Source organism: Cibotium barometz, chromosome 15, assembly GCF_041138505.1.
Source record: "Cibotium barometz isolate CiBa-2024 chromosome 15, ASM4113850v1, whole genome shotgun sequence".
Taxonomy (NCBI): domain Eukaryota; kingdom Viridiplantae; phylum Streptophyta; class Polypodiopsida; order Cyatheales; family Cibotiaceae; genus Cibotium; species Cibotium barometz.
In genome coordinates, this window is record NC_141060.1 from 60,495,787 (window position 1) to 60,521,825 (window position 26,039).

At 44.7% G+C, this 26,039-nt stretch overlaps 1 protein-coding gene across 1 annotated transcript in view; it reads right to left on the reverse strand.

Moving 5' to 3' along the window:
* LOC147631511 (sulfatase and phosphatidylinositolglycan class N domain-containing protein) overlaps positions 1-19,472 on the reverse strand; it is a 169,651-nt gene extending 150,179 nt beyond the window's left edge. The window contains exon 1 of the mRNA XM_086809907.1: positions 19,103-19,472. Within this exon, the coding sequence (XP_086666033.1) occupies positions 19,103-19,271 (169 nt within the window). The 5' untranslated portion in view covers positions 19,272-19,472. The remainder of the gene's footprint in view (positions 1-19,102) is intronic.
* Positions 19,473-26,039: the final 6,567 nt, after the last annotated feature.

Below are 26,039 nucleotides of genomic sequence, written 5' to 3' on the forward strand. Positions count from 1 at the left end.
TGAGCATGTCATGCACATGACATCCCCCTCTGCTAAACTTGATGACGGGATTCCAACTTGTTCCTTGGATGACTATCATCATCCCAATCTTTTCCCGAAGTCCCTCTGTCATCCATCCATCCCTGGCAACCCTTTTCTCTGAAATCCCGGCCCGGTCTCCAAAACCACTCTGTCTCTGAATAAGATCTATGCATCTGTTCCATCTAGTCCCCAATCCATTCTTGCCTTGACTCTGAACACTGTCTTGGTCTTCATTCCTGAGAAATGAGTCTGGCACTCTCACATCACCCCTTGGAGGATAATCCTCCCTTGGGACCGTTGCCCGAGAACCTATCTGGCTCACAGGACTGCCATCCCCTCTGGCTTTCTGGAACACCACCAACAAACCTCCTGGGAGCTCTTCCCGTTCCTGTGCTCCTTGCCTTGGGCTTTGTATCCGTGTACTTTCCTGTACCTTGGACCTGTACACCATCATATGGGAGTGAATCAGTGTTTAGCTTTGCTGAGCCTGATGCTCTGATACCAATGTAGCACGCAGAAGCTCTGGGAGTCTTCTTTCAGCCCTAAACACTACTGGAAACATGCTGATGCAAAAATGCAGACAGAAGGGAGAGTAGTGAGAGAGAGTGTCACATGCACTCTGCACTCAGTGCATGGTGACAAGATGGCCCATCATCAGAAGTGCAACAATTGTACAGTTTTTGAACCCAATAGGATGATATTTGTCGTACGCCGTGACTCCATTGTACATCCTCAGTCCAGGATAAGTCAGGCACGAGCTACGTAGGTCATTCCTCAGCCTTAGCGGGTCAGTCAGTCAGTCAAGTCCCTTAACCCACTTGGAGAGAATCATTCATGCATGTAGAGTCTGTAGAAGCCTTAGGGTTTGCATCAGAAAGCACTCTGCATCCTGCATAATATGCATTCATATGCCTGTGCATCATTTAGAACATCCCCGAAGCCTTAGGGAATTTACTGGGATTTATCTGGTATTTCTTCCATATTTAATAGTATTTATTTAGTATTATTTGCATTATTGGGCATTTATAAATATAAAACTTTATTAAATGACCAACCTCCAGTTAGTATAAATAGGCTTGCATAGAGCCTATTTTCTCATTCAGTCTTCACTGTGCTAAGAGCTCTCCTCCTCAGCCCTAGGAGCATTCTTGCCTTCAGCCCTAGACTAATCCAGCCCTTGGAGCTCATAAGCTTGCTTCTCCAGCCCTTGAGAACCCCTTGCTTCAGTCAGCCCTAGGCGCCTGCATTCAGCATCACTTCAGTCCCTAATTCAGCCTACAGCCCCACCTCAGTTCAACGCCAGCAACCAGCCGTACAGTAGTACTCCTGCGTTTCTGTCCAGCAGCATCAGTACCCCTGCAGATTCTGTCCAGCAGCAGCAGTACCCTCTGCGTTTCTGTCCAGCAGTCCCAGAACCTCTGCGTTTCAGTTCAGCAGCTCCCTACAGGCCTGCGTTTCTGTCCACAGCAGTTTCCAGCCCTGAATCCACAGTTTGCATCAGTATCCAGCCTTCTGTGCATCATCCATACATGCAGCAGTCATCTGGTGAAGGTAACACAGCATTCATAAGTGTTTTCAGCATGCTAACATAGTGTAGAACAGTCCACCTTCTTCTTCTCTCAGCCTCAGGTGTGCAGCCCTTCCTCATGCCCTTGGGAAGAGTGCATAGGCTCGAGATCAGGTCATCGAGGTGTTTCTACAGCAATGTACAGATCAGCCACTCTCCGATCCTCCGAGATCTTGCGTTTGGCTTATCTACAGTCCACAGTCATTCTCTCTAAAGAAATAAAGCAAATACTATCTCGTTATCGGGATAGGGGGCCCTTCAGCGGGTAATTCGGGACCCAATCTGGTGTACAGTTCTCATATCTCTCTCTCTCATCTCTTTAAAGTTTGAAGTATTGAAATGGATTGCTAAACTCACGAAACTCAGGATACAGAAGACGGTGTGAGCATTTGTGTGACAGGATCTTCCAATACAGAGACTTCTGCTGCATATCACATTGGTATCAGATTCAGATTGTCCACACACACAGTATCCTAGCGTGGGGGCATCCTTGGATGGTTAGATTGCGTTCCGGCACGACCACCGACTTCAGCATCATGTCTACAGGAGAGAGTACTCATCAGCCGGAAGACGTCTCCCCCGAAGGAGACCTCGTTCTTCCGCCTACAACAGACACCATAGCTCTTCTTAGAGCTCAGAACCAGCTGCTCATGGAGCGTCTCCAACTCTTGGAGGCAGCAGCAGCACGTCCTTCTACACCTCCAGCAGCACCCGACTACATCTCCCTCTTCTTTCAGATGGAACAACAAAGGAGAGAGGACGAGGCCCGAAGGAAAGAGAAAAAGAAGAAAGACGGGACTATGAGGAAGCCCAACGCAGGATCGACGAAGACCGGCGTCAGGCTGAACTCGCCACTCGAGAACACCAACGTGAGCTTGATCGAGAACGTATGTTACTCGAACACCAACGGGAAAAGGAGGCCATACACTTGAGGTATCAGCAGCTCTCCTCAATCTCCCCAGTCATAGGTGTCACCAGCCAGCAACCCGCAGCAGCATCAACCACCATCATTCGCAGTCAACCAAACTTCAGTAAGTATGATGGTAAGTGTGATCATTCATCAGCTAATCAATTTGTTCATCAGTTTAATGCTCATTTTCCATTAGCTAGGATCACAGACCCACAAGACAAAGTCCACTTAGCGGCTCCCCATCTCACTGGTGAGGCAGTCACTTGGTGGCAGCATTGGTCTAGTATTCATACAGACCAGGCCACAGGTGTCACAGCCTTTGACTGGGACATCTTTGTCCATGACTTGAAGACCAGATTTCTCCCGCCCCAGTACATGACCGGTCTGAAAGACGAGTTCTATGGACTCAGACAGAACGGATCCCCAGTGCTTCAGTTTTCCGGTAAGGTTATTACTTTAGCACATCAGTTAGGGTTATCTGAGCAGGCTAAGATGGAGCAATTCATTCGTGGATTGGACTCTAACATTCGGTTCACAGTTCGTAACTTTGAACCAAGTACATATGACCAGGCTCTGACTCTCGCTCAGAATGAAGAAATGAAGATGAACGGAGGCAAGCCCAAGCAGTCATCTCAGTCCAATACCAAACCCCAACAGGGGAAGGGTAATTCGTCTTCTAAAGACACTAAGACAGACAACAATCCTAGCTCTAGTTCAGGGGGTAAGGAATCCAAGCCTAAGAAGACCCCTGAGGACAAGGCTCAAGCAGGCATCACTGGAGGCTATCTTCCTCCAGAGGAGCAAAGACAGTATCAGTCAGAAAACAGATGTTTTTTCTGTACCTTAGTGCCCTATCATTTGGAGGTAGACGGGTTTACACCTGGTCTCCGCACCCACATCTCTCAGAAGGCACAACAGTTTTCTTTTCAAGTTCAAAAGGCCTCATTCCAACGAGATTTCATTCTCTCTCCTCTTTTGGGATGTGACATGATCTTAGGAATCCAGTGGTTTCGTCAGTATGAACCTATTTCCAATTGGGGGCAAGACACCTTTATTATCTCTAAAGGTTTTCCTGAGCCTGTCATGATTCGGGGGGATAGGAGCATTCTTGGCGTTCCTATGATTTCTCATCTCCAGGCAAGGGAGCAGAAGGAGCATTAATTTATGCTCAGACAGCTTCTATCTCATCAATAACCGCTGTCTCATCATCTTCAGTCCCTCAGTTAGCAGATCTCCTTTCTCATTCAGACATTTTTAAGGATGATCTCCTACCCAGTATCCCACAGTTAGCAGAACCTCCTAGCAAGTTTCCCTCTTGTCTTTCCAAGACTTTCAAGGGCAAGCTAGAACAGCAGTCAGTTCTCAAACATTTGAAACATGTTCCTTATGGACACATTTTCACAGTCACCACAGACCACCAAGCACTTAAGTGACTCTCGACGATGCCAAGTGCCCAGTGGAGTGCTCAGCACACTAGACAGGGTCAGCTCTTCCAACAAGTTGGAGGAATGATCAAGTACATCCCTGGTCAACATAACCCAGTAGCAAATGTTCTTAGTAGAAAGACCAGCATCCCGACCAGTCAGGAGTCTACCATTCTCAACATCTCTGGAAAAGACTTAGAAGATCAGTATGTCGATTCCGCAGAGTTTGGTACTCAACCCAGTTTGGCCTTCAATTTTGAGCCTGGCCATCATTCAGTTCACAGACCGGCATGTAAGTTTAGACGAGATATCCACTTCAAGGAAGGGGATTGGGTCTCTCAGTGCATCATGAAACAAAGATTGAAACAAGTGGGCAAACATTGTCCCAAGCTTTCATTCCGTAGTTTTGGCCCTTTTCCAATAGTTAAGAAGTTAAGTGATGTCTCCATGAAGTTAAAGTTGCTTGCCAGTTGGACAATGCATGATGTTTTCCATGTTTCTTGGCTAAAACCATATGTTGGTCCAGAAGTGTTTGATGTTTCGGATGAGCAACAGCCAGATGTAGTAGACGAGGCAGAAGTGATTGAGCCTGAACAGATCCTTCTTCATCGATGGAAGCATGGTTCCGGTCGACGGATTCGTCAGTTCTATACGAAATTCCGAGATTGAGGCACCCACGAAGCCGTATGGCTCGACGAGGAGTTCTTCCAGGAGTACCCCCAATTATTGGCGGACTACTTCGAAGCCATGAACCTGCCGCCAAGCCAATCAGGAGGGAATGTCACATGCACTCTGCACTCAGTGCATGGTGACAAGATGGCTCATCATCAGAAGTGCAACAGTTGTACAGTTTTTGAATCCAATAGGATGATATTTGTCGTATGTCGTGACCCCATTGTACATCCTCAGTCCAGGATAAGTCAGGCACGAGCTACGTAGGTCATTCCTCAGCCTTAGCGGGTCAGTCAGCCAATCAAGTCCCTTAGCCCACTTGGAGAGAATCATTCATGCATGTAGAGTCAGTAGAAGCCTTAGGGTTTGCATCAGAAAGCACTCTGCATCCTGCATAATATGCATTCATATGTCTGTGCATCATTTAGAACATCCCCGAAGCCTTAGGGAATTTACTGGGATTTATCTGGTATTTTTTTCATATTTAATAGTATTTATTTAGCATTATTTGCATTATTGGGCATTTATAAATATAAAACTTTATTAAATGGCCAACCTCCAGTTAGTATAAATAGGCTTGCATGGAGCCTATTTTCTCATTCAATCTTCATTGTGCTAAGAGCTCTCCTCCTCAGCCCTAGGAGCATTCTTGCCTTCAGCCCTAGACTAATCCAGCCCTTGGAGCTCATAAGCTTGCTTCTCCAGCCCTTGAGAACCCCTTGCTTCAGTCAGCCCTAGGCGCCTGCATTTAGCATCACTTTAGTCCCTAATTCAGCCTACAGCCCCACCTCAGTTCAACGCCAGCAACCAGCCGTACAGTAGTACTCCTGCGTTTCTGTCCAGCAGCATCAATACCCCTGCAGATTCTGTCCAGCAGCAGCAGTACCCTCTGTGTTTCTGTCCAGCAGTCCCAGAACCTCTGCGTTTCAGTTCAGCAGCTCCCTACAGGCCTGCGTTTCTGTCCACAGCAGTTTCCAGCCCTGAATCCACAGTTTGCATCAGTATCCAGCCTTCTGTGCATCATCCATACATGCAACAGTCATCTGGTGAAGGTAACACAGCATTCATAAGTGTTTTCAACATTCTAACATAGTGTAGAACAGTCCACCTTCTTCTTCTCTCAGCCTCAGGTGTGCAGCCCTTCCTCATGCCCTTGGGAAGAGTGCATAGGCTCGAGATCAGGTCATCGAGTTGTTTTTACAGCAGTGTACAGATCAGCCACTCTCCGATCCTCCGAGATCTTGCGTTTGGCTTATCTACAGTCCACAGTCATTCTCTCTAAAGAAATAAAGCAAATACTATCTCGTTATCGGGATAGGGGGCACTTCAGTGGGTAATTCGGGACCCAATCTGGTGTACAGTTCTCATATCTCTCTCTCTCATCTCTTTAAAGTTTGAAGTATTAAAATGGATTGCTAAACTCACGAAACTCAGGATACAGAAGACGGTGTGAGCATTTGTGTGATAGGATCTTCCAATACAAAGACTTCCGCTGCATATCACAGAGAGAGAGATATGCTGGAAATTCAATATATTTCATATGGTACAAAAAGGTACTCAGTCCACAGCCCTAGGCTGCCTTGTAAAAAGGGTGAACATCACCAAAATCTTCCCTACTCTAAGGACCCTAAGGATCCAACTCATAAAGAATTGAATGAATAGAGCAATGAGCAAACTTGCTATTTATATGCCTCTTGGACTTCACGGAGAGTTGGCCGACTGCTGTCGGCCAGCCGACTCGACCATATATCCATCATAAATGATGCGCTTGACATGCTTGCAGCCGACAGTCCTTCTCTTGCAACCGACAGATTCTCCAGTTCCTCTCCAAATCCAAACTAGCCTCTTTCTGCACCTTGTGCTCCAAATCCTAGCTTTAATGGTCTTTTTCTTGGCTGCCCCTTCTGGATTAGCCGTGAGAGTGTACATGAGTGTGTCATGCACGTGACATCCACTGTAACATGCAGAAGCTTCGGAGAAGATCGGTAACTTTAATGCTCAGAAATCAGCACTCTTTTCGCGACGGAATTAACGCACAAACTGAAAGAAGATGTGCAGAAAATAGAGAGAGAGAGAGAGAGAGAGAGAGAGAGAGAGAGATGGAGAGGACAGAGTATTGGGTCCCAAATACCCTCTGTAGGGCCCCCACCACGGATGGTGTATTTGCTTTATTAGAATGATGTAAATCTGAAAGACAATACAGAAATCCTTGGCTTTTCTTGGCTGGGAATTCCCTGCCCTTGACCTGCAGTCCTTCACCCATTTGCTTAGCACCTTCTTGGCTTGTCTAGACCCTTTATGCTTGAGCTCTTGGTGAGAAATGAGATGAACAAATGGGATTATGGGCTCTCCTATTTATACTACTCCATCTAGAGCAGTCGGCCAGCTGAAGTCCAAGCGACCAGCATTAAATGTTCCACGACTAAATAATTCAGCATTTAATGCTGAAAAAAAATCACATAAATTCCATATAATGCTGCGCATTGTTCCATATATGGCTGGCCATCATGCGCCTGATTCTGGATGGGCTGGACAAGGCTTTTGCAAACAATTTGAGGGCTGGGCAGCCTGTATGGGCTGCCCCATACCTGCACTACAGCCATACAAGGGCTTCATCTCCTAAATGTTTGCCTTTAGCCTGCCCCTAGGGCTGTCCTACAGCCTCTCCATGGCCGATGGGTTCAGCCAGGGCCTTCCTGGCCCTCATGGGGGTGGTTCCACACTATTTCCATGCCCACACAAAGACCCGGGGTAGCCCTATGGGCTGGCCCCTTGTTCTACAAGCAAACCCTAACTAACTACTCAATGATCTGACATCCGGTACCATACCAGATACACAGAATCACTGACATCATTCCAGAGGGAGACTTACAGCGCGGACTAGCACTGTTTCATGTGCAGGACAGTGCACACCTGACCTTGGACTCATGTGCAGGACAATGCACACCTGACCTCGGACGACTGAGATGGATCCCTGGCTGACTCGTCCCGGACTGGGCTCACATGGGACCATTTCACCATCCCTGGTCCTGCACCTTCTGTGCAGATATGTCTACGTGGCATCCAAGTGCGGGATGCACGTGACATCCCCTTCTGCTTAACTTGACGGAAGCTGCATAGCCTCCAAATAATCCGTCAATAACGCCGGATAGTCTTCAAAAAAATCTTTGTCCAACCATACCGCTTCATGGGTCCCTCGGTCCTGAAACTTCGTGAGGAACTGTCTAGTCTTTGGCCTGAGCCATGCTTGAAACAATGCAGAAGGATCTGTTCTGGAACCATAACTTCTGCTTCATCAACAATATCTGGTTCCGCTTCATCTTTGACTTCTGAAGGGATAGGACCTGCATATGGTTTTAACCAACTGACATGAAACACATCGTGCATAGTCCAACTCGGAGGTAGCTTTAACTACATAGACACCTCATTAATCTTTTTCCTGATGGGAAAAGGTCCGAAGCTCCTGAAAGACAACTTTGGGCATCATTTGCACACCTGTTTCAATCTTTGCTTCATAATCCGAAGATAAACCCAATCCCCTTCCGAAAACTTCATATCCCTTCTATCTTTATTGGCCTGTCGAGTGTAGGCCTCCTGCGCTTTAGCCAATCTGTCTTTTACTCATTCTAAAATCTCCTAGTAAGACACTGTCATTCTATTCGCTTCAAGTACTAAAGACGAGGTCCTGGTCAACAATGACTGGAAAGGTCTTCCAAATGCTACCTCATATGGAGTCCTGCCAATAGCTGAAGAAAAGAATCATTCAAAAGAGCTTGTACTAAAGGCAAATATGATTCCCACTTACCTTGCTGATCTTTTGCCTTCTTGTCTTCACTCCCTTTAGCAGATTGGTGAGATCTGCCAAGAGGTCAGAAAACTTGTCGATGTGGGTGGAGTATGCCTGGCATATACCCACAAATGATCTGATGTCATAGGCTGTCTGAGGTACTTCCCAATTAACAATCTCGACCACTTTAGCCGGATCCAGTCGAATGCCTTTAGCACTAATTATGTATCCCAAGTAATGCACCTGGAACAAATAAAATTCCGACTTCTCCTCATTGACGTAGAGCTCGTTGCTTTCCAACAACTTAAGAACTTTCTCTACATCAATGTCATGCTGCTCAACCGTAGCTGAAAATACCAGTATGTCGTCTAGAAATATGAACACACACTTTCTAATCAAATCCCGGAAGACACGCATCATCATGCGGTTAAATGTAGCTGGGGCGTTCGTTAAGCCAAATGGCATGACCACAAATTCATAGTGGGTCCCTTCCGTACGGAAGACTGTCTTGGGAAGGTCCCCCTCCACAATCCGCACCTGGTGGTATCCACTCTTTAAATCAAGTTTCGAGAACACCTTTGCTCCATTCAGCCTCTCGAGAATATAGTCAATTCGAGGCATCGCGAATCTGTCCTTGATAGTCAGCTTGTTGAGTGCATGATAATCGACACACAAACGGGAAGACCCATCTTTCTTCTTGACAAATAAGATCGGTGCTGCAAATGGCGACACGCTGGGGCAGATGAAGCCAAATTGCAACAATTCTTGGAGTTGGCGGTCCAACTCTGATTCCATTGCCTTGGAAAGGCGATACGAAAACTTGCTCGGGGGTTCTGAGCCTGGGAGGAGGTCAATCTTGTGGTCCTCCGGTCTGGACGTGGGAGCTTGTCAAATCCACATCGGATCTCCTCGTGATCGTTCCTGGTACGAGACTCGAAACTTGCAAACAAACAAACAAACAACAAGGGGGTGCAGGCCTGACTAACCATGACAGCCATGGGCAAGCCCACAATCTTGGCTGTCCCCACCGAGCCACGAGCTGAGCTAACTAGGTTGACATACCGACCAATCTCCTCCTCGCGACGTCCCATACCGCCACGAAGCTACCCTCGCGGGCCTCGAGATTGCTGCCGGCCTCGGCTGCGCAAAGCAGGTGCACGTCTGCACTAGATCCAGGCTCCAAGACCATAGAGCTCTCACAAACTCGCGAGACTCTCCATGTCCCAATAACTAACCTTGGCCACCCTTTTATAGGCTCTTGGCCGGTCATCGGGCGTCCACACTTGGGCGCCCGCCCGTCCATACTTGGGTGCCCGCCCGTTAGTCTTTTCCTAACTCAGCTCGTCAATCAGCCTGCCTAGCTCCAAGCTTCCCCAAACCTCAAAGCTAGTCTTGTGTGCGTGTAGCACACGGTAGATACACACTGTGCACATGACATACTCCCCTTCCTCTAAGAGCTCACTCCTGAGCTCACTAAAAAGCCAAGGTAATCTCTCTGAAGAGTAGTCAATGTCTCCCATGTAGCGTCCTCCTCAACACGATCCTTCCACTTGATCTTGTATTCCGTGATAAGCGTATTACGCAATCTTCTTTCACGAAATCCAAGAATCTTTTCAGGTTCGTGCGGAACAAATGTCATGTCCTCAACATCTATAATTTCTTGAGTAACTAACTGGTCTGTTCCACGCAGTACTTCCTTAGTCGACTGACATGAAATACAGGATGAACTTTCACATGAGAAGGCAAATCCAATTCATATGCAACTGAACCAATCCTTCGTGTAATACGAAATGGTTCACAGTATCTAGGGGATAATTTCGGAGATCGACCTGTCCGTAAAGTCTCGAAATCTTTCGGAACTCGCGCAAATACACCATCGTTTCTTCAGAGAACTCTCTGGGTGAACGATGTCTATTAGAATAAAACCTATCTCGGTCTTGAGCACTTCTAATAGATTCTTTCGCAACTTGTAACATTTCCTGCATATCTTGCAAAAAATTACATGCTGCATCATGCTGAAGTCCTGAGAATCCTACTGTAACAGGTGATCTAGGTTGAAAACCATACATAAGCATGAAAGGACTAAACCCTATACTCGTATGCTTAGTACTGTTATATGTAAATTCTAACATAGGAAGATAATCCTCCCATGAACTCTGTCTTTTGGATACATATGCTCGAAGCATATCCTCCAAAATCTGATTCACTCTTTCAGTCTGGCCATCAGATTGAGGATGATCGGAGGAACTCAAATTCAAAGTTGTTTCCAACTTCTCAAAAACAAGTTTCCAAAAATCACTCGTAAACTTAGAGTCCCTATCACTGTGCATTCACAACGATCCGAGCCTTTCGATACCTATAAACATTTTTCAAGTAGAGTAAGCATGCTCGATAAACTGCCGTGCTAATTGCGTAGCTGTAATAGTCTTCCGGGTCGGTAAAAATCTAGCCATTTTTGTCAAGCGATCTACCACAACCCAAATAGAATCGTGGCCTTGATGTGTTCTTGGCAATCCGATAATAAAATCCATGGAAATACTTTCCCATTTATTACCTGGGATTTGCAAAGGATGCAACAACCCAACCTGTCTAAAGCGTTCAGCTTTATTTGCCTGACAAATTTGACACTTGAGAACATAATCTTCTACATACCCTTTCATCTTTGGCCAATAAAAAGTGTGTTTCACTAACGATAGTGTCCTGTGTACCCCAGGGTGTTCAGCAGAAGGGGCGTCGTGACACTCCTTAAGAATCTTGGACCTAATGTCCGGGATGTGAGGTACACAAATTTTGTCATTACGGAATAGTAAACCATTCCGAATCATCCACTGGCCTCCTGCAGCCTGAATGCTAGACTGCTCAGTCATTGAGTCTTGGCCAAGCAATGAGCTCCCGTCCTGGATCTTCTGCCAAAATGGACCAAAATAACTATCAGTCCTGCAAAGCCCTCTCAATGACTGAAATAAGTCAGTAGAAATCTCGGTGAACGACAAAGAATTCACCTCTCTAATTCGACTAAGCGCATCTGCAACACTATTCATGGACCCTTTCCGATAACGGATCTCATAATCAAAATCTTGCATTAATTCAGCCCAACGAGCTTTCCTTCCTCTCAAATCATCCGCATCACACACATACTTAATTGATTGATGATCAGTCAATACCACAAACTTGGAGCCATATAAATAATGTCTCCAAACCTTGAGAGCATGAATCACAGCATAAAGCTCCTTCTCAAGGGTTGGCCAACGAGATTGAGTGTCGTCTACCATCTTGAAATAGGGCAGCCCCGATGGCATAGTCACTGGCATCAGTTTCAAGAACATAAGGCCGACTAGGATCGGGTAATGCTACGATAGGTGCTTCCTTGACTTTATCTTTCAGAAGTCTGAAGGCCATATCCAAATCGTTATTCCAAGTGATAAGCTGATTTGACTTACGTCCACGTCCTTTCAATAAGTCGGTCATCGGTAGTGTGAGCTGAGAGTTCTTCCGCACAGATTTCCGAAGAAAAACAACAAAACCGAGAAAAGAACGAAGTTGTTTCACTGTTCGCGGTATAGGCCAGTCCAGAACCTTCTGAACTCGGTCATAGTCAATGCTCAATCCATCTCTAGTGATCTTGTGTCCCAAGTAAATGATGTCTGTCATAAAGAACTCACATTTACTTAACTTAGCATATAGTCGATTCTGTCTTAAAATAGATAAGACAATCGTGAGGTGTCTAACATGATCCTCAAGAGTATAACTATAAATCAAAATATCATCCAGGAATACTACCACAAATTTTCCCAAATGTTCACGAAAAAGATCGTTCATCGTTTGCTGGAAAGTGGCGGGAGCATTGGTTAACCCAAAAGGTAATACGAGAAACTCGTAATGGCCATACCTAGTCCGAAAGGCGGTTCTTTAGACATGCCTTTCATGAATACGTATCTGGTGATAGCCAGTACGTAAATCTATCTTCGTAAAATATTTCGCTCCTTCTAACCGGTCAATCAGGTCATCTGATCTAAAGAGAGGATAACGGTTCTTAATTGTCAGCTTGTTCAATCTCTTGTAATCTATACACATTCACCAGGTATTGTTCTTCTTTCTCCTAAGCAACACAGGTGCATCCCAAGGTGATTTACTTGGACGGATCTGGCCCATCCTCAAATAATCTTCGAGTTGTTTAGCCAACTCATCTTCCTCAGCTTGACTCATCCTGTAAGGTGGAATACTGACAGGATGGGCACCAGGGATCAAGTCAATACGATGATCTACGGCCCGTTCAGGTGGTAAACCCAATGGCAGTTCTTTAGGAAATACATCTTGAAACGAATCAAGTATCTTCTGTAATTCTTTGCTTTCAAACACACTTAATTCATTTACATCCATGGAAGAGATGAGAAAGGAAGAAAGTGGAATCAATACACAATGGAAAGCGGTATACAAAGAAGAATCCATTATATTTCCAAAATCAACTGTATTTACAAGAGGTCCCTGAGAGGGATGAATACAATCACCTCACATACTATACTGGATGTCCCTATGCTGAAAAGAAAAAATATGACTAGACCAATCTATCTGGACTTGAAAAGTCTTAAACCACTCAATCCCTAATAACAAGTCTACATTTTCTAGGTGCATAACATAGCATTCCAGAGTATCTTTGTAGTCCTGAATCTGGATTGGAAGCATCTCCACCTTTCGATCCCATACTTGCCTTCCAGCAGATAGGCGTACCTCATATGTATGATCGCTGGGTGTCGTATCAAGACTCAATTTCTGCACAAGTTTGTAGTTAACAAAATTGTGTGAGCTGCCAAGGTCTAGAAGAATGTGAATTTTATGGCCATTCACTTCTCCATAAACTCGGAGAAGATCATGCAAGCCAAATACTTTAGAGTTAAACAGACAATCAGAACATGTACGAGGGCGAGAAAGAACAATAAAACTGACATACCTGTCAAAGACAACTGGTTAGCTGCCTTTGGCTTGGGTCCTGCGTTGGTCTTTGCGCCCTTCTGCTTCGGGCACTCGTTATGCATGTGTCATTTTTCTTCGCAGATAAAACAACGTCCTTCCTTCTTGAGCTTTAAAGCCCTAAGGAGTCGTTTCTTCTTCGCTGGTGTCAAACTGGAATTCTCCCAAGACTTTCCTTCAGTCGTGTTAGCCATAGGTGCGGAGAACTTTCTTTTATGCTTCTTCCCCTGCTCGGTAACGAGTTTCGACTTGGAAGAAACCATTGTATCATCATAGATACGAGATGAATGAATGGCTTCGTCCAATGTCTTGCATTTGTTATTTTTAACTTGTAAACGGTATGAGTCTCGTAAACCAGCTACGAAGAACCCCAAAAGAGTAGTGGGATCCATCTTTGTAGCTTTCATCTGCAAGTCCCTAAACTTCTGGAGGTAGACCTCATAAGTGAGGTGCTGCGAGGTCATGGTCAAAGCTGAAAATCGGGCAAGAACATCATAATCATCCTCTTTCTTGAGGAATTCCTTCTTGAAGACGTCTTCGAAATGTGCCCAAGTTGTTGGCTTAGGGTTGAGTTCCTTCCACCAAAGCAAAGCTTTGCCGGATAGGAAACCTGCTGCTAACTGGATCTTTTTTCCATCATCATATGGATGAAACTGAAAGTGAACTTGCCACTTATGTAGCCAAGTGTCCACGATCTCCTTGGTGCGCTGCTTTTGCTCGCCCCCGAACGGTTCCGGAGTAATGTTGGGGCCTAAAGCAGAGGCCAAGGTATCCATACCCGAAAGAGTAGAGAGAGTAGTGGTCAATAGAGCGATGGAGTTTTGCAAAGCTTGCATCTGGGCTGCGATTTGTGCCTGACGTTCCGGCGAAGAAGCTTCGAGAGCTACTTTGAACTCTTGGAAATCTGATTTTGACACATAATCGTCAACAAAAAGATCGGCATCGGTATCTTCCGTAGCCGGCAAGCCTTCGCGTTCCACAAGGGACTCCAACTCCGATTCTTGGGTCGACATCGCGAAGAGGACAAGTGGAGAGAAAATTCGATCTTTGCACAACAAAAGTGCAAGAGAACTTGAGAGCTTGAGAGCTTGAAACTTGAGAGATGTGTGGCAAGAAGCCCACTCAAGAGATTTATATAGTCTGCCCCAAAAGCTTCTTGAGCTTTTGCTTTTGTGTTTATATATATATATATATATATATATATATATATCTATATATATATATATCTATATATATATATATATATATATATATATATATATATATATATATATATATATATATATATTCTGTTTTCTTTATTAAAAAAAGACACACGTTGAACCTTAGGGACCCTTAAGCTTTTGTTTTAAAAAAAAGTTTAATAAAAAACAAAAAAAAACAAAGCGCCGAATCAGGCTGGGTACATGTGTTTGCTATTTTGCTTTTTTTTTTTCTGTCCCTTCGGAAATAGCGCCGCCGGCTTCACCTTCGCTTCTGCCGGTGCCTTCACGTCAAGCTGCGCCTGCGCGCCAGCCTGGCCACATGGCGGCGTAGGCCTGGGCGTCTGTCCGCCTGCCTAGGCGGCATGGGCCTGGGCGTCATGGCAACGTGGGCCTGGGCGCCTGCCGGCCTGGCCTACTCGCATCAGCGGCTCAAGACCAACACGCATATGCGACCTTGCAGAATCAACCAAATACATCTCTCGCTCTCTCTCTCGTTCCCGTTCTCGTTCAACCCAAAAGCAACCATGCTTTTTTTTTGGTATTTTCTCTATGCTGAAACTATTTATACAGTTCAAAACCTTCTTTGCAAAGCAAACTGACCCTAGTTAGACTACCATCTCCATCAACATGGGTTTCTTTGATGAAAAAAAACACATACTGAATCTGAAAACAACAGTATGCACAGAAAAACAAGAAGCTTTTTTGAACACATACCTTTCTTCGACCTCATCTTTGGCTGTTCCCACCGAGCCACAAGCTGAGCTAACTAGGTTGACGTACCGACCAATCTCCTCCTTGCGACGTCCCATACCGCCACGAAGCTACCCTCGCGGGCCTCGAGATTGCTGCCGGCCTCGGCTGAATAAAGCAGGTGCACGTCTGCACTAGATCCAAGCTCCAAGACCATAGAGCTCTCACAAACTCGCGAGACTCTCCATGTCCCAATAACTAACCTTCACCCTTTTATAGGCTCTTGGCCGGTCATCGGGCGTCCACACTTGGGCGCCCACCCGTCCATACTTGGGTGCCCGCCCGTTAGTCTTTCCCTAACTCAGCTCGTCAATCAGCCTGCCTAGCTCCAAGCTTCCCCAAACCTCGAAGCTAGTCTTGTGTGCGTGTAGCACATGGTAGATACACACTGTGCACATGATAGAGCTCGGGAGGGAGGCTGTCCCGAAGAAAAATCTTCTGGAACTCTTGATGGAGAACCGAGTACTTCTCGGAAGCACTGGCCACCGTCTGGGCTACTAGATGTAAATCATCGCACATTGTGCGCCTTTCCTGACTGCTCGCTTAGCCTGCAAGTGGCTTATGAGCAGAAAGTTCGGAATTCCTGGCTCTCACTTAATGGTCACTGGGACGTTTGACACATTCCGATTAATCTGGAACGTATGCTTGTCCCACTTGTCATCTGGAAGAAACTTGTGATACCACTGAATACCCAAAATTATATCTGCTCCTACAAGAGGGACAACCATAAAATCACGCACAAATTCGATGCCCTGAATAACTAACTTAGCACCTAGGGGTTCTTACTTGACACTCGTTGTCATGCCTGTGCTAAAACCCTCAACCTATTGGTCCACCGAAGTCAGATCGAAACGAGCACGCCTAGCGGCCTGTTCCGTGACCACATCCTCCGTGCTGCCGTTGTCAAACAAGACGACTCTCTGGCCACCTACCACAGCAGATACCATCCTTGGGAGGATCTCTCTACGTCATACTGCTTGTTGATGATTGTACCAGATTCACGTGGGTCTACTTTCTTTCCCAAAAGGACCAGGCTTTTGCTCGGTTCAAGGATTGGCTCCGAGGGTTTGGAATCAGAAGATTGATTCCTTCTTTATTCGGACTGGATTTCAGAGATCGGTTGCAAATCCGAACCTGTATCTCTTTCGGGAACGCGGCATGGTCACACTTATCATCCTTTATATGGATGATCTCATTCTCACCGGCGGTCATGTGGAGCACACCGGAGCGATGAAGGCTGCCTTGTCAAAGGAGTTTGAGATGACCGACTTAGGCTTACTCCACTTCTTCTTGGGATTGGAGATCTGGCAGACCCAGAGGGGGTTTTTCGTCTCTCAGCAGGGGTATGTTCATGAGTTGCTTGAGGCCTTTGGGATGGAGAACTGCAAGCCTATTACTTCGCCGATGGACCCGAACACAAAGTTAACCGTTACAGATCCTTGTGAACCAGTTGATGCCTCGCAGTACCGGAAGTTGGTTGGTTCATTGATCTGGTTGCTGAACACCAGATTGGACTTGAGCTTCTCCGTGGGGCTGTTGAGCTCTTTTATGCAGACGCCCTTGAAGACTCATTGGGACGCAGGATTGCAGATCTTGCGGTATCTGCAGAGTACGAAGGATCTGGGACTCTTTTACACAGGAGGGAATGGAGTCAAGCTCCAAGGTTGGAGTGACTCAGATTGGGGAGGAGATCCAGACACGAGGAGATCTACTTCAGGATACACTTTTACCCTCGGCTCAGGAGCAGTTTCTTGGAGCAGCAAGCAGCAGCCAACTATTGCCCTTTCTTCGACAGAGGCAGAGTATCGGGCTGCTTGTGGTGCTGCTTGTGAGGTTGTATGGCTGCGGAGGCTGCTAGGCGAGATTGGGTTTCCACAGAGGGAGCCCACAGTCATCCAGTGTGATAACCAGAGTTGTATAGCTATTGCTCGGAATCCGGTTTTCCATGCCCGGACCAAGCATATAGAGATACAGTATCACTTTGTACGTGAGAAGATCTTAGCGGGTGACATCTTGCTACTTTATTGTTTGACGGAGGACAATGCGGCGGACCTCTTCACGAAGTCTCTACCTCAGGCTACGCTGAGGCGGCACTCCAGCTCCCTGGGGTTGGTTTCACAACCAGGAGCTGAGAGGGGGTGTTAGAAGTCATCTCCTGTATACACCAGGGCCTCTGTTGTGGGTGTGCCCGCCCGTATATCATTTTTCCACACTCTCCGTATTTTTTCCCTATTTTTCCCATTTTTTCCTAGTGGTGGGAGGGCTGCCAGGTGATGCCAGGAGCACCCCAATGCTGGCCGACTGGACTTTCTTCAGGCATGGGCATCAGGGTTGCTGGCCGACTGCTGTTGCACCAGTCGTGCGCATCAGGCTGCTGGCCGACTGCTGTTTTATCAATCGTGGGGTTTTCTCCAGTCGTGGGCACTCTCTGTAGCTGGCCGACTGCCCTCATGGAGTTGTATATATTGCCCCTCAGCCCCCACCACTTCCTCATTCAGTTTTTCAGGATCTTGTGTATAGAGAAGAGTTTACACACCTATCTCTCTGTGTTTCTTGTGCTGATTATTTTCTGCAGTCTACTTGCTCTTGTCTACCCAAGTTTGGTTATCATTTCCGCTGCATATTCTGACACATGTATGGGAGCTCTGTGTCACCATTTCTCGAATTCACAGGACTTACTGGCTTTTGTCAGTATTTTACACATTTATGAGGATTTATGGACTCTTAGAGAAGCTTTGGGAATGGGAGGTTATCCAGGATTGGGTTCCGATCACCCTTGACATTCTTGTGGATGCCCAAGAACAGGACTCGGGCTTGACAAATTATCTCTAGCTTCATGGAGCATGTGCACGACAGGTCATTTCACTGCCAAACAAGCCTTTCTCAGCCTGAACACCTGCTATTCATCTGCCCTACAGGCCTATGTCAGCCTCAACATAAGCCAACAGCGACCCCTGACAATGTTGTGGTCTGTACAGCAGCTCCCTGTCAGTGCAAATCTGCCAGACACACCTCGCACCATTGGCCCAGCGCCAAGTTAGATAGCCAGATGGCAACGAGGAGACACAAGGGCATCCCACCAGAGCATGGCTCATGGGATCCCGAAAATAGGGAGTCCTCATCACAACCTCCCAACAGCTAGCTGCCTCCAAGCGCCCCTGCCTTTGTTCACAAACCAGAAGTCCATGAGACCACATCCATACTGAGAATTCACAGGGGACCCAAAGGAAGCACCTTTGTAACAAATTGCCTTGACAGAGGCAGGCTCATAGCCTGTTGTCAGTACTATTGCAATCCCAGAGTTCTTAAACGGCGATCACTGGACATAAGTGAGGCCCTCCATTCTGTGCTATCTAGCTGGGACCCTTCATATTCTTGTTAATTTGTCTAGTTGTACAAAATGATGGGCTTGGTCACCCGGATATGTTAGTGAAAAAGGGGCTGAAGCTTAGGGGAAAATAATCCTAATGGAGCCCCTTGATGACAACCTTGAAGCAAATTGAGCTGAAGCTTAAAATGCCATGCAACCAATTGGCTAATTGAACTGAACCCTACAATGCCATCGTGTAGCCAGACTCAAAATAAAATCTAATATCGGGAAATGTAATCTTAAAGCCAGTTACCGTCGATTAAGCTGAACCCTAAAGTACAACGATTGGCCTAATTCCTTAAACAAGATCTCGCAGGCGAATTGGGGTGAACTCTATGATGTGAATAACAAACCCTAAAATGGGAACTTGCAGCCAACACATCAAGCATGGGCACTCAACGAAAAAAAGCAAAAAGAATGGAACCAACCTATGAAGAGGACGAGCCGCTTGGCGGGAGCGTTAATGCGAGGCGGGACAGGCTCCATGCCGTGGACAATCGGGGTTTTGAAGTAGATATCGAAGATGCTGAGCATGTATAGGGCGTGCAATATGACACCAAGGGCAACAAGGCCCGCCTCCTTCCATCTCCGCTCCATAGGGTTTTGTGGGTCGTAGATCTTTACCTGGGACCCAAAATCCTGCTCCCACTGCTTTGTACGACCAGAGAGGAACGTCGAGAGTCCAGACTCTAGGTCTGCCTCTACTTCTAGTCTTCTGCTTGACCCCAAGAGAGACAATTCCCGAGGTACTCGGACAAGCACATCCAAACAAAGGCTTAATGCAAATATTATACGGGTGCTGAATGATTTTCAATTAATTAATTAGAGCAAGCTGGCGTTAATATGTCTCCAACGTCTGTTTTATTTTTGCTAATTAGTTCAAAGCAAAAATAAAATAAAATCATTTTAAAAGTTTCTGACCTTCCAGAAGAGTTCTAGCACTCTACTAGTATTAGATGGCATTTGGATATTCATCTTAAGGATACACGTTAGTCAACTCATGGAGCACTCTTAAGAAACCCATTCTAACAAAAAGAGAAGGGCAAGTAGGATCTCAACCCTGGTTAAGGTATTGAAAACTGCAAGGTCCACCACTCCACACTATGTGGCCTTGATAATTGAACATGTGAATAATGTTTATATATAGTGTTGCAAGCAATTATAGTAGGTGTGTTTTTTATTTAAGCAAGCGTGTGCCTTATTATGAGCATGGGCAAAGCTTATCCTTAACTTATTATTTTGGTTTTTAAGGGATTTTCTATTAAATCCAAACAGTGCTACCTACTAGGAAGGCAAAAGGAATGTGTCCTACATTCATGTAGGAAGTGGAAAGGAATGTGTCCTACATCTAAGCGATAATAGTAGTCGTGTTTTTCATTTAAGCAAGCATGTGCATTGTTATAAGCATGTACAAAGCTTGGCCTTAATTTCTTACTTCGGTGTTTAAGAGCGATCTTCTATTAAATCCAAACAGTGTTGCCTACTAGGAAGGTAAAAGGAATGTGTTCTATATTCATGTAGAAACTTGAAAAAGCATAAGCAGTGTTGAGCATTACAAATCTAGACTTGTTGCAAAGGGTTATGCACAAGAGAAAGGCATTGACTATGGTGAAAATGTGTATAAAAGACCTTAGCCTAAGGGTCTACATTTTCAGAAGTTTTTGGATTATGGTCCAATTAAGGTTCCAATGGGCCAATTGTATTAATCCATGTGGGGATGAGATAAATCCAAAAGAATAAAAGAAAATACCCAAAAATGAGTAAATGCTCACATAAGATGAAGAGTTGACTGAGTACAAGGTTTATTAGTTAAAAACTATGAGATATTACTAAAAAAATGAGATATATTGTATTTCAATGTCTTAATCTTTTTTAGGAAAATTAAAAATTATCAGTAATAGCCAGCGAAGCTATGGTAAAATTTTTAGAAAATAATACATATCTTATTTTTATGCATAATGCTAAAAGAGGACTTCCTACCATATTCTAGGATTGGACATCCTATGCAAAAAGAATGATTTTCATCATATTCACGAGAAATAATTTTTTTTATAATTATGCATAATTAATTGATTATGAGAAAAGAGTAAATTTTTGATAAATTTATTTTTATATAAAAAGAGGAATTCCCATGATAATTGAGATCCAAGTAATTAAATGGTGAAAGATAATTTTTTGATAAATTTATTTTATGCAAAAAGAGGAATTCCCATGATAATTGAGATCCAAGTAATTAATGGTAAAAGATGAATTTTTGATAAATTTATTTTATGCAAAAAGAGGAATTCCCATGATATTTGAGATCCAAGTAATTAAATGGTAAAAGAGAAATTTTTTATAAATTTATTTTATGCAAAAAGAGAAATTCCCATGATAATTGAGATCCAAGTAATTAAATAGTAAAAGAGGAATTTTTTATAAATTTATTTTATGCAAAAAGAGAAATTTCCATGATAATTGAGATTCAAGTAATTAATGGTAAAAGAGGAATTTTTGATAAATTTATTTTATGCAAAAAGAGGAATTTCCATGATCCACCTTTCACAGACCTAATCATTCCTTCATCGGTGTACCTATGGCATCATTGGCAAAACCAGAACGCTAGTAGGAAGCTTGATCTACATGACAGGCCAGATTTGAGCTATGCTGTTGGGTTGGTGAGTCAGTTTATGCAGGTTCCTCGGAAGCCGCATTTGGATGCATTGAGACGCATACTGAGGTATGTGAGGTCTACTTTGCATTATGGACTATTTTATGAAACTGGGATGACAGAGATATGTGTACATGGGTACACAGATGCTGATTGGGCTAGTAGTATCTCAGTTTAGAAGATCTACTAGTGGCTTCATGTTTTCTTTGGGGAGTGTTGCTGTGACTTGGAGCAGCAAGAAGCAGCCTACGGTTGCTCTATCCAGTACAGAGGCTGAGTACAGAGGTGCTGCTATGGCAGCATGTGAGGTAGCTTGGTTGAGAAAGCTACTTGCATATTTGGGTCTATCAGTGGATAAACAAGTTATCATTTTCTGTGACAACATTAGTAGTAGTATACAGTTGGCCAGGAACCCAGTTTTTCATGCTCGCACGAAGCATATAGAGGTCCACTACCATTTTGTCAGAGAGAAGGTTTTGGCAGGAGACGTTGACCTTGTTTATGTCAGCACACAGGATCAAGTCACTGACATCTTCACCAAAGCATTGGGTACAGAGAAGCTCCGTAGATTCAGGGCTTTGCTTGGTGTACATGAGATGGAGTTGAGCTCGAGGGGGAGTGTTAAGATATCGAGCTCATCTAGTGAGGCGGTGCACATTGATGACCCGCCTGGGGGATAGGCCCTACACTTACACCACTGGCATGGTTGGTGAGATCATGGGTGATATGCGGCCAGTGGGATGACAGGCTGTGTGACAGCCATTCTAGAGACTGGCATAGTTATAGCGCCAGCTCATGTAGTTGGGTTCACACTATAGAGAACCCTAGTATGTATTTGGTTGAGTACCTTTTCATATTGTGTGTACTCTTATCTTTGTATATGGTGTGTTGAGTGTTGTGTGAAGAAGAAGAAGATTTTCAACCTCTCACCTTGTGTGTTCTCTTTTAGGGTTTTGTGAGTGTGTGTGTGCTTGCAAGAGCTCAAGCTCTCTTCTCCCCTGCATCTTTTCATACACAACATAAGATGTCCTACCATACTTGGACAACATGTCCAAGCTATACTGTCTTTGTAGTAATCCAATACCATGTGGTGACCTAATCACCTCAATGCCCAAGAAATATCTGAGCTCCCCCAGATCCTTCATCTCAAACTTCTGTCTAAGCAAGATCTTTACATCAAAGATCTCTACATCATGGTCCCCCGTAATGATCAGGTCATCTACATAGATAACAACAGGCACAACCCCTCTATCACTGTGCTCACATACAGCAAGAAATCTGCATTGGCTACATGAAAGCCAATAGTGACAAGATATTCAGAAATCTTGTTAGACCATGCTCTTGGTGCTTGTTTTAAGCCATACAAGGCTTTCTTCAACCTGCAAACATGCTCGGGGTGACTCACATCCTCATAACCAAGTAGCTGCAACATATACATCTCTTCCTGCAAAAAGGGAATACCCAATAAACACACATTTTTCAGCTTTTGGATCCACCTTAGTTCTCAGCTCATCTCGCACATGCACATATGCAATGCATCCAAAGACTTTCAGATGAGACAAATTAGGTTTTCTGCTCAGTAAACCTCTCCTCTGGAGTTACATCATGTATGGCTGCAGTTGGAGTCCTGTTCATGATGTAAACTGTTGTAGAAACAGCCTCAGCCCAATAGCTATGCAGCATATTCTTCTCTCCCATCAATGCTTGTGCAATCTCAGCAACGTGCCTGTTTTTCCGCTCAGCAACTCCATTTTGCTACGCAGTGTACCTGCATGTAAACTATCTCTGAATACCATTCTTTTGCAAAAATTCAGAGAACTCATTGGAGAAGTACTCTCCTCCTCCATCTGACCTTAGGCACTTTTCATGTTTCCCTGTTTGCTTTTCAACCATAACTCTTGAATTCTGAAAATGGGTGAACACCTCACTCTTCTCCTTCATGAAGTATACCCACACTTTCCTTGTGTGGTCATCAATAAATGACACATAATACATGCGGCTCTCATAGACATGGTCTTCGTAGGACCCCATACATCTGAATGCACAACATCTAGTGCATTTCTGCTCACATTTCTGTCACATGGAAATACATGCTTTGTTTGCTTTCCAAATTGGCATGCTTCACATATTTTCTGCATACCTTCAACTTTAAACTTTGGCAGCCCTGTCACAATTCCTTTAGTCTGCATAGACTTCATTCTCTGCACATTCACATGTCCAATTATTTTATGCCTCTACAACAATTCCTGAACCATTTGCAAACATCGCAGCACTTCAGGCATGTTTACATTCATCAATGTAAACATTCTGCCCACTCTGTTGCCTTTTGCAACCAACCTGCACTTGTCTTTAAAGTCTTCAACATAACAACCATCAGGGTTAAACTGAACCTGCAAACCCTGCTCAATCATCTGGCCAACTGAAACCAGATTCTTTGTTGTGTTCGGAACATGAAGTACATCTGTAAGGTACTTCACTTTGCCATCCTGCATAGACAATGGCACATCTCCAACATGGGCAATTAGATGAGCAGTGTCATCCAATTGGATGAGCAGGGTTAAACTGAACCTGCAAACCTTGCTCAATCATCTGGCCAACTGAAACCAGATTCTTTGTTATGTTCGGAACATGAAGTACATCTGTAAGGTACTTCACTTTGCCATCCTGCATAGACAATGGCACATCTCCAACATGGGCAATTGGATGAGCAGTGTCATCCCCTGTTTCCATAAAACCTAGTCTTTCGAGGTTTTTCATCCCCTTGAACCACTCCCCATGACTTGTCATGTGGTTCGAAGCACCCGAATCAATGTACTATACATCATCTTTATGTGCCGCTTCAACATTTTCAGACATGGCATTAACGACATGCTGCATAATAAACAACCTTTCATTATCCTCATTGTTTCTACTCGAGGATGCATAGTTGTTTTGCTGTAATTTTCCATTTTGCATGTCAGCCTCCTCCTTATAACAATCTGCCTACACATGTCCAAGCTTACCACACAATAAAAGCATCCACGTGTATCATTATACTACCTTTGTAAATTTCCACGACCTCTTTGATGTTGTTGTTGTGAATTCAGGGACTGTTGTTGTTGCTGCTGCTAGCCATAATTTTGATTACCTGTTCAGCCACCTCCTTGGCCGCGTCCACGGCCTCCTCTACCTCGTCCTCTTCCTGAACTTGTGTAGAAGGCCTGTTGCTCTGAACTGTTTTTGTTTTGTGAAGACTGTTGGTCTTCACCCAAGCTCTTCTCTTCTATAATCAACATAGACACCAAATCTGTGAAATTGGGAATGTTTTCCTGAGTCTGAATAGATGTCTTGAATGCCTTGTATTGTGGCCCGAGACCACGTAGACACACTTCCACCTTATCATCATCATATTGAAACGCCAATAGATGCAAGGGATTCCACAATACCCTTGATCTTCAATGCATAGTCATTCACAGACATACTCTTTTTTTCCATAGTATGAAGTTCATTCTTCAACTGTATCTTTTGTACCTTGGTATTCGTTTCATAGAGTTTTACCAAGGTGTCCCACGCCTCCTTGGGGGACTTGGTATCCTGTATGTGCCTAATCATGGTGTCCTGTATAGTGATAGAGAGCCAATACATAACTTTTCTGGCTCCTTGGTTCTAATCCTTGAACTCTTTCACATCTGTAGCAGTTGGATTGATCTCCGGTATCTCCGGTGCCTATTCATGCTCACCTTCTATGTAGTCCGAGTAACCCTTTCCCATCAGGAAATTTGTCAACCTGAACCTGCAAGCATGGAAGTTGCTCGTGTCAAGCTTCTCAGCAAGAATCTGGTTTATGCCATCATTTGACATCTTGCCAGACACACAAATTTACCAGAAACAGCACTCTGGTTTGTCTTGCACACAAACTGCTATATTTTCTCCAGTGGTATTGTACTACACTTAAATGTCACAAACCAGTGACCTCAATGTGCATACATACACCCAATGGCAACTGTTTGACCTCCTTGCAACACACACAATGTCTGCACAGCCAATCTGTTCTCCTACAGTTCTTAAAACAAAGTTCTACATAGAATCGATGACTTACCCGCAGTGCTCGAAATCGCCTGCTTTCCGAAAAACGAAGGTCCTAATGCCCTCGAAACGCATTTTCGGTCCAAAAAAATTCTTCTGATAGGATAGTGTAGTTACCCTATAGCTTTACTACCGCGAAGAAAGCTCCTCAATCAGAGATCGTTTGCCGGTGCCTCCTGTAGAGCTCCCGAGCGACAAGGGTGTAGTCGCCAACACAAATAGGGAAGAGTAGATGAAGCTCGTACCCTCGTACCGCTTCCTGTGCTTCTCTTGCTTGCAGCTCAGCCCTTAGCAGCAAGCACACACACACTCACAAAACCCTAAAAGAGAACACACAAGGTGAGAGGCTGAAAATCTTCTTCTTCTTCACACAACACTCAACACACCATATACAAAGATAAGAGTACACACAATATGAAAAGGTACTCAACCAAATACATACTAGGGTTCTCTATAGTGTGAACCCAACTACATGAGCTGGCGCTATAACTATGCCAGTCTCTAGAATGGTTGTCACACAGCCTGTCATCCCACTGGCCGTATATCACCCATGATCTCACCAACCATGCCAGTGGTGTAAGTGTGGGGCCTATCCCCCAGGCGGGTCATCAGTGTCCAAGTTTGTATGAACCTTGGGCAAATCCCTCGTA